At 44.6% G+C, this 18,723-nt stretch overlaps 1 protein-coding gene across 9 annotated transcripts in view; it reads left to right on the top strand.

Moving 5' to 3' along the window:
- Positions 1-18,723, top strand: part of LOC115093766 (solute carrier family 40 member 1-like) — a 168,748-nt gene that overhangs the window by 112,663 nt on the left and 37,362 nt on the right. For all 9 annotated transcript variants that reach the window (XM_029605988.1, XM_029605992.1, XM_029605989.1 and 6 more), the window contains 2 exons: positions 10,282-10,408; positions 12,473-12,715. In XM_029605988.1, coding sequence (XP_029461848.1) covers positions 10,282-10,408; positions 12,473-12,715 — 370 coding nt within the window. The remainder of the gene's footprint in view (positions 1-10,281; positions 10,409-12,472; positions 12,716-18,723) is intronic.

Raw genomic sequence — 18,723 nt, 5'->3', positions numbered from 1 at the left:
TTATTTATTTTATTTATTTATTTAACAGTTTTTCTATACCGACATTAAAATACACATCATATCAGTTTACATGATAACAAAAGGTGGAAATTACAAATAACAGGGGGGGGGGAGTGGAGAACTAAGAGTAACTGGGGGTCGGAGAGAGACCCCAACAATAGATAGAAGGAGAGAAAACGAGAGGAACGGTAACTTCTAAATAACGCAAGTTAAATAGGTTCAGGTGAAAAAAGTGTATAAGGTTAAGTAAAGTGCAGGAGTGCAGATAAAGAAGGGGTGCAAAAGTACAGAATATGCATGTACGAAAAATATATGGCACGGTGAGGAGTGAGAGTAGGAAAGTATATAGGGGGTACAAGAGTAGAGGAGAGCAAGGAAGAGATGAATACAGAGAAGAGATGAGAACAGTGATCCAGAGGGTTGTGGCGGTAAGTAAGGAGATAAACAAGGGAGAGGAAGAGTACCGGGAGTAGTGTTATATAGTTGGAGAGTCAAGGAAGTTAATCTGGGAAGGCTTGATGAAAGAGCCACGTTTTTAGCAGTTTTCTAAATTTGAGAGGGCAGGATTCCATACGAAGATTGGGCGGTAGGTTATTCCAGCGTGTGGGGCCGGCAATTGAGAAAGCGCGGTTTCTTGTGACTGAGAGGTGGACTTTTTTAAGCGGGGGGGACGAGTAGGGTACATTTATGAATTGTTCTGGTAGGGGCGGGATGATTGTGTGGGTTGAAGGGGTTCATTGAGCCAAGAGGAGTTGTGGTTGTAGACAGCTTTGTGTAGAATGGTGAAGGTTTTGAACAAGATGCGGAAGGAGATGGGGAGCCAGTGTAGGCTTTTGAGGATAGGGGTGATATGGTCAGATTTGCGTGTGTTACTAATGATCTTTGCTGTGGCATTTTGCAGTATCTGGAGAGGTCTGATGGTGGAGGAAGGAAGGCCAAGATACAGGGAATTGCAGTAATCTAGCTTAGATGTTAATGTGGCTTGAATAACAGTTTTGAGGTCGTGGGTGTGGAGAAGTGGCTTGAGCTTTTTTAAGACCATGAGCTTGTAGAAACCTCCCTTAATTACGGAGGTGATGTGGTTTTTGAGGTTCAGGTGTGGGTCAATTAGGACCCCTAGATTTCAGACTGAGGGTTGCGAGAGGAAGGACGTGGTCAGAGGGTCAGTGGGTGTGGCCAGTTTAAAGGTTTGGTGGTTATGTATAAGGAGTAATTCAGTTTTGGCAGAGTTGAGGGCCAGTTGCATTGAAGTGAGTAAGGAGTTGATAGTGGAAAGGCATTTTTCCCAGAAACTTAGGGGTAGATTTTCAAAAAACGCGAATAGGCGTACTTTTGCTGGCGCATCAGGCGCCAGCAAAAGTACGCTGGATTTTAGTAGATACGCGCGGAGCCGCGCGTATCCACTAAAATCCTGGATCGGCGCGCGCAAGGCTATGAATTCTGTATAGCCGGCGCGCGCCGAGCCGCGCTGCCTACCCCCGTTAGAGGCGTTAGAGGATTCCCTCCAAGGCCGCTCCGAAATCAGAGCGGCCTTGGAGGGAATCCTCTAACGCCCTCCGCTCACCTTCCCCTCCCTTCCTCTACCTAACCCACCCGCCCGGCCCTGTCTACACCCCCCCCTTACCTTTCTCCGGGGATTTACGCCTCCCGGAGGGAGAAGTAAATCCCTGCGCGCCAGCGGGCCTCCTGCGCGCCGGGCCGCGACCTGGGGGCGGGTACGGAGGGCGCGGCCACGCCCCCGGACCGCCCCGGGCCGTAGCCACGCCCCGTACCCGCCCCCAAAACGCTGCCGACACGCCCCCGAAACGCCGCGACGACCGGGCCCGCCCCCCCCGACACGCCCCCGACACACCCCCCTCGGAGAACCCCGGGACTTACGCGAGTCCCGGGGCTCTGCGCGCGCCGGTAGGCCTATGTAAAATAGGCTCACCGGCGCGCAGGGCCCTGCTCGCCTAAATCCGCCCGGTTTTGGGCGGATTTAGGCGAGCAGGGCTCTGAAAATCCGCCCCTTAGGGTGGTAGCAAGAGAGTCACGGACGGGAATGACGATCTGGACGTCATCTGCGTAAATATAGAATTTGAGTCCAAGTTCTGTGAGAAGATGACAGAGAGGAAGGAGGTATATGTTAAATAGTGTGGAGGAGAGGGAGGAGCCCTGGGGTACACCATGTGAGAGGGTGAAGCGTGAGGATTCAGAGGAGCCAAGTTTAACAGAGAAGCATCTGTTAGAAAGGTAGGATTTGAACCATAGAAGTGCAGTACCAGACATGCCAATGTCGGTGAGGCGGGCAATAAGGAGGTCGTGGCTTATGGTGTCGAAGGCGGCGGATATGTCGAGGAAGGCAACAAGGAAGTTGTGACCGTGGTCGAGGCCGGTGAGGAGGAAGTCTGTAAGGGATAGGAGGAGGGTTTCGGTACTCAAAATTTTGGGAAAACCAAACTGTGCTGTGTGGAGTATGTTGTAGTCCTCAAGGAATGTCATGAGCTGTGTATTGACTACCTTCTCCATGATTTTCGAAATGAAAGGGAGATTGGAGATGGGACAGTAGGTGATAGGGTCTTTGGGGTCTAGGGAGGGCTTCTTGAGCAGGGGTTAGACCTTCACATGTTTAAGGGGGTCAGGGATGGAGACTGTGGAGAGGGAGCAGTTGATTATTTATTATTTATTTATTTATTTTAAGTTTTTCTATACCGGCATTCGCGATGAATATCGCATCATGTCGGTTTACAATTAACATGGAGAGGGAACAAAAAAAAGATAATAAATAATAGTGAAAGTAATAATAAAAATAATAATAGTAAACATTAAACAATTGAAGGCTAAGGAATTGCAGTTACAATAAAACAGCTGATTAAGTCAGCTAGGGGTGACGCAATGGTATTGGGGATGGATATGAGATTTTTGGTGGGTATAGTATCAGAGGGGTGGGATGCAGGCTTGGATTTTTTGATGATCGCCTCAATTTCCTTTGGTGTGGTGAGTTCTAAGGAGTCGAGGGGAGAGGGGTTGTGGGGGGTTGTGGGGGGGTAGGGAGTTTGGGGGGTTGAGGGGGAAATCGGAGGAGTATATTGGCGATTTTGTTGTGGAAGAAAAGGGCCAGTTCTTCGCATTTCGTGCTGGTGTCGTCTTCAATAGCATTCGGGGAAATGGGGTTGGTGAGGGTTGCTACATAGGAGAAAAGGGCTTTGGGGTTGAAGATGGATTTTAGAGGAGTAGTAATCACGTTTGGTGTTTTGTATGGCTTGGCGGTATGCATGTAGATGAGATTTATAGGAGATGGAGCGCTGGGGGGTGGGGTCTTTACGCCATGCTCTTTCTTTGAGTCTAAGGTCGTGTTTAAGGTTGTGTAATTCTGTGGTGTACCAGGGTTTATGATTGGAGTGGGGGGTGCGTTGTTGACGAGTGATGAGGGGACAGATTTTGTCAGCTGTGTCTTGGGTGGTCTTGACCCAGGAGGCGAGGGCAGTGTCAGGGGAAGAGAGGTCAAGGTTAGAAAGGGAGTCGGAGAGGGCTGTGGTGAGCTCATCCGCCGAGCAGGCTTTGCGGTATGAGATGGTAGTGTTGGTGTGAGGGGGGTTGCAGGAGTTAGATGTGTCAAGGATGAGGAAGGTCTCTATGAGAGCATGGTCAGACCATGGTACCGGGGTGCAGGTTGGGGGAGAAGGGACGTGAATATAAGAGTTGGTGAAAATGAGATCAAGGGTGTGTCCCATATTGCGTGTGGGGGTTGAGATGGTTTGGGAGAAGCCTAGGGCTTGGAGGGGCCGTAAGGATGGTCTCACAAGAAGGGGAGAGGGGGGAGGAGTCAACATGGAGGTTGAAGTCTCTCAGGATTATGGCGGGCTTTTCACAGTTTATGTTATTGGAAACAAGTTCAATGAGAGGGGAGGGGTTTTGTTCTAGGAGGCCAGGGGGGGCATAGATGAGGCAGACTTGGAGGTTGGAAGATTTGAAGATCCCAGCTTCCAGTTTGGGATGGGGGTTAGTGTTGAGGGACCTGAGTTTGAGGGTTTTTTTGGCAATAAGGAGGATGCCACCCCCTTTCTTTTTGGGTCTGGGGAGGGAGAAGATGTCGTAGGAGGAGATGGGGAGCTGGTTCAAGATGACAGTGTCAGTGCACTTGAGCCAGGTCTCAGTGACTGCACAGATGTCTGGTTGGTGGTCATGAAGGAGGTCGTCAAGGATATGGGTTTTTTTGGTGAGGGAGTGGGCATTGAAAAGCATGAGGGATAAGGTAACAAGGCCGATTAGTTGTGTCAGGGGGGAGACAAGGATGGGTAAGAGGGATTTGCGCTGGGCTGGAGGGAAGGGGAGGGACAAAGGTGGTGGTCTGCTCATGGGGAGGTGAATACGGGGGATGGGGAATGAAATGGGATCGGGATGGGTGAAGGGGGGCATGGTGGAAGGTGGAAGAGGGCCTGAGGCTTGAAATCGGTGGGCAGAAAGAAGGGCGTGGCCTGGGCTCACAAGTAGAATTGGAGCGGTAGGGTGGGAAGGCAGAGCAATAGATGCAGTGATATACAGTGCAGTACGGTACAATGGAAAGCAATACTATATGGCACAGATCTAATGCAAAGTTAGCACAGGATATAACAATATATGTGGGCTTATAATGGACGCACGAAGGGGCGCACTAAGGGGCAGGCCCCTTAGTTCGTGCTCCTTCGTGTGCGCGGCGCCGCAAAAGCGCGCTTGAATTTAAAAGGCTTTTGGGGCCTTCCTCCCAGGCGCCCACGTGGACGCAGCTCCGGTCTCTGGATTGGAGGAAGCGGAGCTCAGGGAGGGGGAGGGCGGAGTAAGGCAGCGAATAGGAGGAGAGCCTTACTTGGTCGCTGCTGTTGCAGGCGAGGTATTTTTGTTGAATTTATTTCTCCCTTTCGAGGGGCAGTTCTTTGTTTTTTTGGTTCTCTTGTATTGGCGCTGCGGCAGGGTCGGGGTCCCTCTCAATCGTGCAGCGGGTCTCAGCGGTGTCTCTCACTCTCTCTCTCTCTCTCTCTCTCTCAGTGGCGACACACTCACTTTTTCGGCGGGTCTCAGCGGCGTCTCTAACTCGGTGGGTCTCGGCAGCCTCTCTCTCACTCTTGGCGGGGCTCCCACGCAGTGCTGCCAGATTCGGGGTGCCAAGCCCACACTCCGGGCAGGCTCACGGGCAGTATAATAGTAATATAATATAATATAATAGTAATATAGTAAGCAATATAGTAAGCAATATATTAAACCACCAAAAGTGGCAGTAGTGAGATGGAAGCACCCGGCTGGACTGTAGTCCCTCAGGTATTGGAACAGCGATCCCAAGGTGGCTGAGCTATAGAGAAACTAAGAAAGTGAGTAGATAGGATATGCAGAGTTCTGGAACAAGTCCTTGATGATAACACTCACACCATAGTCTCTTGAGGCATCCCAGGAGTTGGAATGCTGTAGGCCCTCGAGGAGCGAGTACCTGGTCCCAGGGAAAGCTCTGAGAGATAGATGGAAACTCACTAATGTTGTAAGCAGCGATGACTTCTTAGCAGAAGTGGTATTCAGGAGGTGGTCCGGGACGTGGGCCCTCAAGGAGCGAGTACCAGTTTCGGACTGTGACCTGAAAAGAAAAAGAGAGAGCGAGGCCCCCGAGGAGCGGGTACCTCTAGTGAAGTCTGAGGAGGCAGAATAGCTAGGGTTGTGGAGAGCGAATCCCATCCGCAGCAACCTGGGGAAAGCTAGGTAAACCTATCCCTTGCTAACTCGTCTTGTTAGCGAAAACTGAGACCTTAAATATCTGGAGCTGATGACATCATCTCAGGGGGACGCCCCTGAGGTTCACGCCAACGCCGGTACATCAGTTGGGCCGCGCGCGCGCCCTTAGGCATCTGGTCAACATGGCGGCTTGCAGCGTCGAGCTGGTCCGGGAATGCTGGAGGAGGACGGCCTGGAGACACCGCAGCAGCTAACCTTCCATCAACCCCGGAGGGAGTCGCCAACGAGGTAAGGTGGGCGGAGCAGAAACGGACAGCGACGGACACAACAACGGTGTGTTTTTTCCCAAGATAAAGAAATGATATTGAAAGCCTTTTTTTGTAATACCGGTAGAAAATCTCAGTTTTTTGGTCATTCAGTTTGGGTTTTCCCAGACATATTACGCGTGTAGAAAAAAAGTTTCTATCCATGCGCGCTGTAGTAGTGGGTATGGGAGCTAGGTTTAATCTTAGATTCCCATGCCAGTGTATAGTGAATATGCAGGGTGTGAGATATGTATACTTTGAACCTGATCAACTGCATAATTTTTTAGATGCACGTACCTTGGTAGGTCCAGGTTAATATGCACTTTTGGTTACAGTATGTTACTTTATATATTTTAACACGACATCCTCTAATTGCTGTAATCCTTATTACTTTATAGATTCCGCTTATGTATATCCATTCTTGGAATTATCTTATTTCTTTAATATTACATAGGAGAAGATATTGCAGTCAGTCGATAATATTAATTCTTCTTTTGTCTTTTTTGGAATGTAAACTGCAATCCCATCTGTATTTTGCTTTAAAATTACCTGTAATTTTGGTAAAAAATTCTATAAAAAAAAAAAAGGTACAGAAGGATAACGTGAGGTTATTGGTTGTTAAATTCTTGTTCAAGGTAAACGTTCTATCTTGCTGGTTTGGAAAAAGTCGCACCCACCATCTTTTTGGCAGTGGAGAATTACCATCCATAATATGATGGTTATGGAATCTTTAGCAGTTTGTTTATCTTGTTCTTCCAGGATGAAGTTTCTGAAAGTCTGTGATTTATATTTGAACAGCCTTTCTAGCAGAGCTAGAAGTCATATTTTGAATTACTTATAGGGGACTTATTATATGTTCCTTTGTATGTATTATTTTGCCCACTTGCCTCATGGGTTGGGTGGGGGAAGGATGGAGGGTCTGGGGGGGTGTATCTGTACCTTTGCTTAGTTAGGGTCCGATGTACCAGAGCATGACAATCGGGCCTTTTAGCTGACATGAGTTGTTTCTCTATAATGGATACGGGTGGTTGAGAAACTATCAACCTTATTTCTTTCTTGTAGTGTTTGTATTATTGTTACAGTGTTAATAAAAATATTTCAATTAAGGAGATCTCAGCCTCCCATGCTGCAGGAAAATACAACATAAGAGCCGACTTTCTCAGGAGACAAGAGTCTGGACCCAGGAGAATGGAACTGTCAAATGAGGCGTTCTAGCTCATAGTGGACCTCTGGGGCCTTTCATTTCTAGACCTTCTGATGACAGCTCACAATGCAAAAGGTTCCTTGCTTCTTCAGTTGCAGGAGAGATCAAAGGTCCTTGGGAATCGATGCCTTCATGCAGGAGTGGCCCTCGTTTGACAGAATGATGATTTGGAGGATCGAGAGTCGCATGGGAATGGTGCTTCTGCTGGCACCAGATTGGCCCAGGAGGCCGTAGTATGCAGATTTGCAAAGGCTCCTAGTGGACCCTTCTATCTGATTACCGGTTCACAGGGATCTGCTGCACTAGGGGCCTGTTCTTCATGAAGATCCAACTCGATTTTATCTTACGGTATGGCCCTTGAGAGCCCTCAGATGCTGAAGCATGGTTATTCCAATTCAGTGATTGCCACATTACTATGAGAGAGAAAGTTCTCCACTTCCTTAGCCTATGTGCAGGTTGGCGAGTGTTTGAGGCTTGTTGTGAGCATCAAGGTATTCTCCCTCTTTTGATTAAGATCCCACTCATTTTGGAATTTTTGCAGGTTGGATTGCGAAAAGGGTTGGCCATTAATTCATTGAAAGTTCAGGTGGCTGCTTTTGCCTGTTTCCGAGGTCAAGGGAATGTGGACCCTTGTTGGCTCATCCAGATGTGGCTTGTTTCTTAAAAGGGGTGAAACATCTTCATTCCCTCTTGCAGTTGCCAGTACCCCTGTGGAGTCTAAATCTGGTTTTGGATTTCTTGGTGGGTCCCACCTTTTGACCACTGTGTAGCCTTTCCTTGAGGTACTTATGTTGAAAACATCTGTTTCTTGTGGCAATTTGTTCTGCGCGTAGCGTCTCCGAACTGCAGGCATTGTCTTGCCATGAACAGTTTCTGCGAGTGATTCCGGGGATGATATAGTTGCCAACTGTTCCATCTTTTTTGCCAAAGGTGGTCTTGGATTTTCACTTGAATCTGTCAATTTCCCTGCCGACTCTGGATAGAGAGAGAGATATGGAGGAATATCACCTGTTACGGTCCTTGGGTGTCAAGAGACATATCTTGACGTATTTAGAGGTTTCTGAGCCTCTCGGGAAGATAGATCAGCTGTTTATACTCCATGGTGGAAGTAAGCAGGGTGAGCTGGGGTCACGGGCTACCATAGCCCGTTGGATTAATGAGTTAGTCACGGCCATGTATATGGATGCTGAACAGCCATTGCCTAGTCAGATTAGGGCTCTTTCTACTAGGACTCAGGCAGTGTCATGGGCAGAAATTAGATTGCTGTCTCCCATCGAGATTTGCTGCAACGTGGTCCTCCTTACATACCTTTTCCAGGCATTACTGCCTGGATGTGCAGGCCCGGGAGGATGCAGCCTTCGCACGTGCAGTATTGATCGGACCGCGGGCAGCTGGGAGTAGCCTGTTTGAGAGTAGCTTTGGTACATCCCACTGGTCCTGGATCCATGTATCCTAATGCTAAGAAAGGAGAAATTACTACTTACCTGATAATGTCCTTTTCATTAATAAAGATAGATGGATCCACCTTCCCACCTTCGGCTGTCAGATGTTTGTGCTATTGTCCTCCTGCGTGGCTGTGTGTTCCAGGGATTACTGGTAAGTGTCAATCTGTCCCTAAACTAGTGTTATTAAACTCATTATCTGAGCTGAGTGTTTTGCCGGTAGCTGAGTGTTAGAGTGGTTGTCTGTTAATAATCAAGTTTTTGTTAGTTTGTCCACTGTTGGCTTTTGTAGAGAATACTGGCAGGCTGATGTCTATGCAGGGGTATATATACTGTGATGTCAGCTTTTCTCTATCTCCATCTGCTGGTAGAGGTGCATAACCTATTTGTCCTGGATCCATCTATCCTTATTAAAGAAAAGGAAATTATCAGGTATGTAGTAATTTCTCCTTTGGGCTCATATCCTGCTAAATTCTAGCCAGTTAATAAGTTAGAGGGCCAGAATTTAGCTGGATAAGTTAGAGGCATTCCGGGGGCGTAAATGAGAGGAGCTGAGTTAGCCGGCCAAGTTAACCAGCTAACTCAGATATTCAGAGATAGCCGAATGACATAGACTGCTGATTGGGCCAAAGAGCTGTCCTAAAGTTATATGGCTGTATTCAGTAGTGTGGCTGAACAATTGAATATACCTCCAAAGTTAGCCAGATAAATTTATCTACCGTAGCTAATTTTGCTATTTGGACTGTCTGAATATGGACCTCTGTTTAATTAGTAGGTAATTATTTTTGTTATATCTGTCAGTTGTGCTCATTATGTGACTGCAAATGACATTTGTGAATCCGCATTGAATAATCCCATTGGAAGTAACAGAATAAAAGGGCATGTAAATAAATTAATTAAAAAGTATTAGTGAACACTACCTCTTATCATTCCTATAGTACTATTAGACATATGCGGTGCTGTACAGATGCATATACGTGATCGTCCTTGCGCTATGGAGCTTAGAATCTAGTCAAGACAGGCTAAGATCAGGGAGAGAGACAAGGTTTAAGATTTAAAAGCAGCCTCAAAAAAGCAGGGTTTAAGCAGGATTTCTATACAGGAAGAGAGAGAGAGAGAGAGAGAGCATGAAGTGCCAACTCAGGAAGGCTATTCCAGACATACAATGCAGCAATATGGAAAACAGAGAATCAGGAATTGGTGATGGAGAAGAGCACAGATCAGAGCAGCTTATTCAATGAACAGCATTTGTGAGGAGGGCTGTAGGAGAAGATAAGAGAGGAGAGATGATGAAAAGTGCAAGAGAAACATGAAATGTATACAGAAGCAGATGGGGAGCCAATGTAGTGACGTGCAGGGGGTTTACATTGTGGTAATGACATTGGAAGACAATAAGCAGTGGAAATAAATGGTTCAGTGGAAGACCAGTGAGAAACAGGTTGCAATAGTTTAAGCAGGATATGATGAAAAATAGATAAAGATTTTGATAGTGTATTCAGAAAGGAAGGGATGGATGTTAGTGATGTATAGAAACCTTTCTTTTACACTGGTTCTGATTAAAAAAGGTTAATTAATATTGATCTGTTTGATGAGCAGGCAGTGTTTGAGACTAATGCATGGGATTAATGCTCTACTGTCTTTTCCAACTCCACAGATAGTTTGTTACATCCTAGTGATCATAATCGCGAACATTGCAAACCTGGCAAGCACTGCCATGTCAATCACCATTCAGAGAGACTGGATCATTGTGATTGCAGGAAAAGACAGCAATCTACTAGCAGGTGCTATATATTCTTTGGTGCATAGTTAGACCTTACTTTTTTAAATGGTACCCTCACGCCTTGATATCAACCATCTACAATTTGTACTGAGGTTAGGAAATTAACCTCATTTTTAAGAATTAGGATAAGGATATAATTTAAGGGGATCATTCTTGTCATGTACCAGGCATGGAGAGACTTAAGATATATAATGACAAATATGGTTTTGCAATAATTACCGATTGTTTAAACGTACAAGATGATTGGCTGATATGTCAGGTTTTATGGCATTAGGTCACATTGTAATGGTCAAATAAAATAAGACATAGCAACATAATCAAAGCATACACATAAGCATAATCAAAGCATTACTATCAAGAAAATGGGTGAAGCCTTCTAATAGTCCTCTACTTAAAAAAGGCATTCCTAACCATCAATGGAAGTAAGAATCTAAACTGAAGACATAATCAAATTTCACTGAGACTTTTAACAGTAGAGACCCCCTACATTGCCAGATTCCATATTTCATTAGGGCATTTAACCAACTCAGTATTCCCAAAATCTAAGTTTTCTGAGAATGTAAAATCAGTTTACTCCCTAAAATCCAATTTGAAATTTCCATCAAACTCAAATTCAACTTTGTCAATGCCACAGCTCTAATCATTCTTCAATGGCACAATGATTTATATGCCATCAATGTATATATACCCATAGCCCTAGCACGTCCAGCAAAGCTCCCCTAAAGGCTGCATAAATACGTTGAAAAGGAGGGATGATAGAGATGAACCATGAGGGACACTACACCTCAAGTTAAACAAAGGTGAGCAGTTGCGTTTTATACCTACCCGACCAGCTTACCAGAAAGAAACAAGGCAATACACTGGATTAATCAACATCCAAATCCTAACTGTTTCCATCTGTCCAGAATTATGGAATAGTCAACTAGACCAAAGACTAGAACTGCATTCATTCTCTATTATCCATCCATCATAATATCTCATCACTTATGAAGACCAATAATCTCCATGCTATCAGCAGCACAGAAACCTGCTTGAAGAGAATCAAAGCCACCAGCCTTCTGTAAAATAGCAGACAACTGCTGGGTCACAGCTCTCAGGAATTATTTGCACCTACTGCAATTAACTCCATATAACATTTCTTTTTCGTTTTAAGCAGCTCCACAAAATAATTTTCCTCTATCCGCCATTGTCTTCTACTAAACACATCCCATAATTTATCCTACTTTCACTTCAAGTGTCTGGAGTAATTGTTATTCATTTGTAAACCAAGGGGCCCTTCATGGAATTTTCATTTCCTTTGGTTTCAGTGAGTCTGTCTCATCCAAAATCTCTATCACATTTTTATTGTAGCCTGTCACTAAAGTATCTACTGATTTATTTATTTAACTGATTTATAGTCTGCTGATTCACAAATCTCAGCAAATTACAACCAACATACATAATCTTAGAATAAACAAGCAGACAGAAAAAAAACATACATAAAGCAATTAAGCATCCAAAAACTACAGCAGAAAAATAAATACAAATAAATCATAAAATTCAGATAAAATAAAACTGCAATAAAATGTATAAGCACAATTGGGTCAGAAATGTCAATTTGCGAAGACTAGAGTAAACAAATGCATTTTAAGGTGCTTTCTGAAATGAGGAGTCATCCTCAGCCCTACTCTAATTCTTCCCTCCCCCATCCGACTCTTCATCAAATAACTAAACATTTCTTCATCAATTTTCCCTTTACTAAACTTCCTCTGATTCATTCAAGTTTCTCTTGAAGTAGATATTACATTTTCAAATGAAAATGTAACACACACCACATGGTGATGATTGTTAAACTCTCAAGTAGTCTCCTGGCTTAAGTTCCCCTTTCTTTCTTAATATACTTGAATCAAACCCCAAATCCTATGTGTATCCCCAACATGTGTAGGAAAATTAACCAGCTGGGCTATATCATTATCTAAAAGGTTAAAAAACCCTGAATTTTTTAACAAACCACATCACCCATATACAGTATAGCCTAAAATCCCAAGAAGTAATATATTTGTTATGTCACATCATTCTCCAATAGGTATGAATGCAACATTACGCAGAATTGACCAGGTAACCAATATTATGGCCCCTATAACAGTTGCCCAAGTAATGACTTTTGGCTCCGTGGTGATTGGCTGTGGATTCATTGCTGGCTGGAACATGATATCAATGTGCGTGGAGTATCTGCTACTCTGGAAGGTTTATCAGAAGACCCCAGGCCTCGCTTTCAAAGCCAGTCAGATGGAGGTGCAAGAACTGAAGGAACTGAACCCTCAACCAGGTATCATGAATATTAAACAGTTTTAAAGAACCTAGTAGAGGTATTACCTATTTACTATAGACAGATTTTCCAGTTGGTACTTGGAAGGCAGTATTAATAGTAATATAACAGTTTAATGTTATCTGAAGATCACAGCCAACTGATTAACCTGTGAAATGTCAGCCCAAGAAAGCCTGATTCTTTTGAATATCCTGGTACTCTACTTCTGAAAGAAAATATTTCTTCAGAAGTTTTCAAAGCTAGAATTTACCTGGACTGTTTGTTTCTTATAATAACAATCACTAATTGGAAATTAATGACTACTCAGAAGAGTTGAAGGCTATTACAGGTGCATAATATTTTTGTCATACTTTGGGTTGGGAATAGATTTTGTATTGCTTTACTGAAGATAGCTGTAGATGCAGGTAGAAGGAACTGCTAGCAAGGTAAAAGGTTGCACTAGATGGATCTCTGGGTATCTTTCAGAAGATTGTGTTTGTAAGGAGCTATCAAAACTAAAAGTACATAAAACGGGGCTAGACAGGATAAATTTAATAGGTATTAAAGAAACTTAGGGAAGTTCTGGCAGATCCGCTGTCTGACCTTTTCAGTGCTTCTTTAGAGTCAGGAGTAGTTCCAAATGACTGGAGACACAGATGTGGTTCCTCTTTACAAAAGTGGAAGTAAGGAAGTCTCTGAACATTATAGATCGGTTAGTAAATTAATGGAATCTCTGCTAAAACAGAGGATAATCAGTTTCTGGAATCCAGAGGATTACAGGATTAGAGGCAGCATGGTTTTACTAGAGTTGGTGTCATCAGATGAATGCAAGTCGGTGTGGAGGAGCAGGACTGTGAACCAGAGAAGCCAGGCTTCAAATCCTACTGACACTCTTTTGACCCTCCATTACCTAGGTACAAACTTAGGGCCTAATTTACTAAGCATTTTTCACATAGACACAAAATGGAAGAAAAACCTTAGTAAATCAGGCCCTTATATGGTAAACCTTCTGGGAATAGGAAAATCCTACAGTGTCTCAATTTAATTCACTTTGAAGTATCATAAATGGCAGAATATAAATTTAAAAAACAATCTAGATAACCAGAGAATTAGATCAGGGAAGAACGCTAGATGTAGTGTACTTGGATTTCAGCAAGGCTTTTGACAGTTCTATAAACAAACTCTAGCTATGGGCCCTAAAAATGACTAACTGGTTCATTACACTGGATTAATCAACTGGCCCATAGCTCTAGCTATGGGCCCTAAAATGACTAACTGGTTGAAGTGACAAAAGGTAGTGGTAAAGGGAGTTCACTCCAAAGAAAGAGGGTTACCAGTGGTAAGCTGCAGAGATCCATCCTCAGTCTTGTTGCATTTAATATTTTCATAAGCAATTTCAGGAAAAGTTTGCCTTTTTGTGGATGATACCAAAATCTTCAATATAGTCCTTGAAAGGTGCAGAAGACATGAAGGATCTAGTGAAGCTTGAGGAATGATTTGGAGTTTGGAAACAGATTTAATGCGAAAAAATGCAGGGTCATGCATTTGGGTTGCAAAAACATAAGGAAGCAATATGGTATAGGGAGTGATCTGTGCACAATATAGAAGCAGGAACTAGGGGTGATTGTATCTGGTGATCTTAAGATGGCCAAACAGGTAGATAATGTGATGCCAAAACCCAGAAAGATGCTTGGGTGCATATGGAGAAGAATAGCCAGCAGGATAGGGGAGGTGATACTGCCTTTGTTTAAGTCTCTGGTCACACTTTATTTGGAGCACTGTGTAAAATGCTAGAGACCGCACCTTCAAAAGGATATAAACTGGGATCTACTTAATGTTTGGGTACTTGTCAGATACTTGTAACCTGGATTGACCACTGTTGGAAACAGGATGCTGGGATTGATGGACCTTTGGTCTGACCTAGTATGGCAATTTCTTATGTTCTTATGGATGGAGTTGGTATAAAGAATATCTATTAAAATGGATAATGGTGTTCATAACAAAGCATTTGGGGACAGACTTAAAGATCTAAACCTGTATACCCTGGAGGAAAGGCGAGATAGACATTTAAATATCTCCAAATTTTCCATGCACAGGAGGCAAGCCTCTTTCAACAGAAAGGAGGCTCTAGAACAAGGATGTCATGGAATGAAGGTGAAAGGAGGTAGAGTCAGGTGTAATCTAAGGAAATATTTCTTTACAGAGGGGGCAATGGATATATGGAGCAGCCTTCTTGTGGAGGTGGTGGAGACAAGAATAGTATCTGAATTCAAGACAGCATGGGACAAGCACAGGGGATCTCTGAGGGTGTGGAAGGGATTGAAAAGCTGAGCAGGAAATGTGGATTTATCAGACTGGATGGGCCGTATAGTCTTTATCTGCTATCAGGACCTGTGTTTCTATGTATAGTAACTGACCGTGCCAATCTGGGGACAATTTTCAAACACCCTGCTTAGTTTTAAAGCAGGCAAGCACTTTTAAGGCCTGATTTTAAAAATGCAGTATGCATTAAAACCGGGATACGCATGTGACCGGGCCACACATGCGCTGCGGGGATTTTCAAAGGCCCGCAGCCATGCGTGTATCTCCTGGTACATGTCGAAGAACAGATTAGAGAAAGAGGGGTGGGCCGGGGGGCGGGGTATGGGCGGCCTGGGACAGCACCATTAGGCACTGTGTCGCTGAAGCGTGCGCCACCAGCCAGCTGGCCTGCTTAACCTGCTGCTGCTCAGGAGAGCAGGTATCAAAACAACAACAAAAAAAAGGGTAGTTAGCGGAGTTTTTGGGGTCGGGGTAGATAGGGGAAAAGGGAGGCATGTTAGGGTGTTTAGGAAGTTCCCTCCCAGTCCGCTTCTTTATTGGAGAAGACTAGGAGGGAACTGGGGAAAGGGCTTATTGCGTTGCCGCGCGCATCTTATAAAATTTATGCGAGTGAGTCTGCACTCGCGCGCCGATATAAAATTGGCGTGGCCATGTGCATGTGCAGGTTTAAAAGTTACCATCTTAATGCATTCACTTTACACTAATTTTCAAACGGAAACTACTCAAATTGTTTCTGTTTGAACATTGACATAAAGTACTCGCACTAAAAGCATTCACACACTTAGCAGCACGTGCTTTTTTTTAATTCACTTTTTATTAAGAACCACTCAGGAAAACAATCAGACATGCAAAAGGAATTGCCATGTATACATTAATTACCTCCACATATATATAAACAGGAAGCCTGACAAAGGTTACAGTTCAATTAAGCCAACCAAAATTCTGTCATAAGTGTTCTGATTCCTTTATAATTGTAGAATAAAATAAAACATAACACCTCTGTACAAGAGCATTAAGAAGCATACACAAGCACATGTATGTTCCCTGGTGGTTCCCTTATATAATACCCACTACAACCCATCCACTCCAACCATTACATAACCCATCCCAGCACAAAAGGGGACCTAAAGATTTGCACAGGTGATGCATTGAAAAGGAAAGGCTAATGAATTGAGCTAACCTGAACAAAACTATAGCTAGTCAAGAAAGTATCATTATTATTATGTAGGGGTGGTAACTTTTTTCCAAAGGATATAGTAGGACCAAATTATTTCAGATTTATTTATATTCCGGTGTTTGAACGATATAATCCTGCCAAGCCAGTATACCCGGTCTTGTCTAGCTTTCGTAGCCGTCATCTTGGGCACCTTATAATCCCGCCATAACCTAGCTATTTCACAGCGGGGTGACACAATGATTTGCTACACGAACAATTACATATATTTGTCTCCTTGTGAAATTGGGACATTTAAGAGAGCCTGCTTAGGAGTCAGAATGATGGGAATTTTTACTATTTCTTGTATCCAACTAGACATTCCCACCATAAGTGGAAAAAAGAGCCCAAACCTGAGCAATCTTTCCAACATTTATCCAAAATTGACACACAAATTCTGCGGAGTTTTTCAGAAGTAAGGCACCAGCAAAGCAGAACCTTTTAACCTTTTAACCATTTTCTATGATATTGGCAGAGATGAAACCTCTACCGGTAGCTAAACATATCGCACACCATTCCCCCTTAAATCGCTTTCCTATGCTCTAATATGCTAAGGTTTGGTCTATAAATCTTGATTTAAAATCAAGTCTCTCTTAGATAAGACTTCTTTTTTGTCTACACTTTTGCACATAGTTTCGAAAAAAGAGACTTATTTTGGTAAATTAACTTCCAGCCGGGACCCTGTCACAAAATATCTAAGTTGCAAATATGAGAAAACTTCGCTATTAGGAAGGTCATATTTAGATTGTAGCGCCGAAAAGCCCAAGAGGCCTTTAATACACCAAATATGTTCCCAGCGAGAGAGACCCTGTGATTTCCATGTTATAAATGCATTTGGTGATAAGCCAGGAGCAAAAAGAATTGTTGCGCCTGTCTGTCCCAGACTGCTGCGCCCTCTGTTGCTTACCTTTTTTCTGCCTAACTCCGTTCACCTTGGGAAGATGGCTGCCTCTGCTTCTCTATGCCGACCTCTCTGGCGTCACCAGACCAGCAGGAGTGATGGCATTCGCCATCTTTCTCCCGGGATTACATAGGGCATGCGCGCGCGCAGCCCCGTCCTTTACATGTGTCATGGCGGGAACCTCGGGGCGCCCCCACCGCATGACATCACAAGCTCAGGCTATTTAAACTTGGTTCACAATTCCAGCTACGAGTTAGCAAGGATTCCTCCATGCTGATCTCTCCTTGTTACCAGACGCTCCCGCTCTGTGTACTCTCGCTCCAGGATGACTTAGGTACCCGCTCCATGGGGGCCTTGCCTCGCTCCTCTTTACCCTCCGGGGTTATCTGCTACCAACAAGGATGCATAAGGTACCCGCTCCTCGGGTGCCTTGTTGTGCTCCTATTCTCCCTTCGGGGTTGCCTACCTATTACCAGGATGCCTACAGTACCCAGTCCTCGGGGCCTTGCTCGTCTGAGACCTCCGCTCCTCTGGGCTCTCTCCTACTAAAACTACCAGCATCAGAGTGAGTACTGCCGCTCCAGTTCTGTCTTTGCTTGTCTCATCTCTCTCTCCATAGACTCCCAATCTACCCTGCACTGGTGAGACTGTGGCTCTCCTCTCCTAGCTGGAATCGTCACCCGATCCTCGGGTTACCATCTACGTTGCAGTACAATAAAGATATATCTCTGTGTCCATCTCTGCCTAGAGCTAGCCTATTGCTGCAAGTTCCCACAGGGCTCTGCCCTGTGGGAGGTGTCATCTCTTACAGCGACCAGGGGCCCATGCTTAAATGTCCAAAAGTACAACAGATTGCTAACTCAATGGACCTGGCACAGCTCGCTGCCTTACAGGCCATTCCTAGCCTGGCCCAGCAGATTACAGAGCAACAGAAATCTCTGGAGACACTAGCCGCCACTTTCAACCAGTTGAATGCTCGACTGAATACACCAACTGTTCCAGAGAAAGATTCTTCTCCTCAAGTGATTGCAGTTCGCACCATTGTACCATTACCAGCTCCTACACGCTTCTCTGGTGATGCCCAAATGTGCAGGGGTTTTATTAACCAGTGCTGTATGCACTTTTCAAACTACTTTCTCAATGTGGTTTCAAAGACTACGTATATCATATCGTTATTTGATGGAAGAGCCCTGGCCTGGGCTTCCCCCCTCTGGGAACGCAGTGACCCTGTTTTGAATGATCTGACTGATTTCTTGAACCTGTTCAAATCTGTCTTTGTTGATCCAGCACTGTTGTATTGGTGGACCCTTGAGCCGGCTAGAGGATGAAGTGAATTCGCTGAGGGATGGCCCACAGCGACTCGTAGCCAGGAGGTGGATCAGGGCCAGGAGACCAACAGGAACGTCTCCTATACCAACCCTCGTTCCCCGCAGGTTGAGCCCTTGGGTACTGTGGGGGCCGGCAGGACTTAGGCGGGGTCTCCTGGTGAAGAGGAGTCTAGAAACTGTCCGTGTCGAGGCAGGCGGCGATGAAGAGTGTCCAGAAGTTGTGGCAGGCAGCAGCGATGCAAAACGAGATGGAGCAGCGGTCAGG

The sequence above is a fragment of the Rhinatrema bivittatum genome, chromosome 6 (assembly GCF_901001135.1).
Source record: "Rhinatrema bivittatum chromosome 6, aRhiBiv1.1, whole genome shotgun sequence".
NCBI lineage: Eukaryota > Metazoa > Chordata > Amphibia > Gymnophiona > Rhinatrematidae > Rhinatrema > Rhinatrema bivittatum.
Note: the sequence above shows the minus strand (reverse complement) of the source record. Positions and strands in the feature narration are given on the sequence as shown.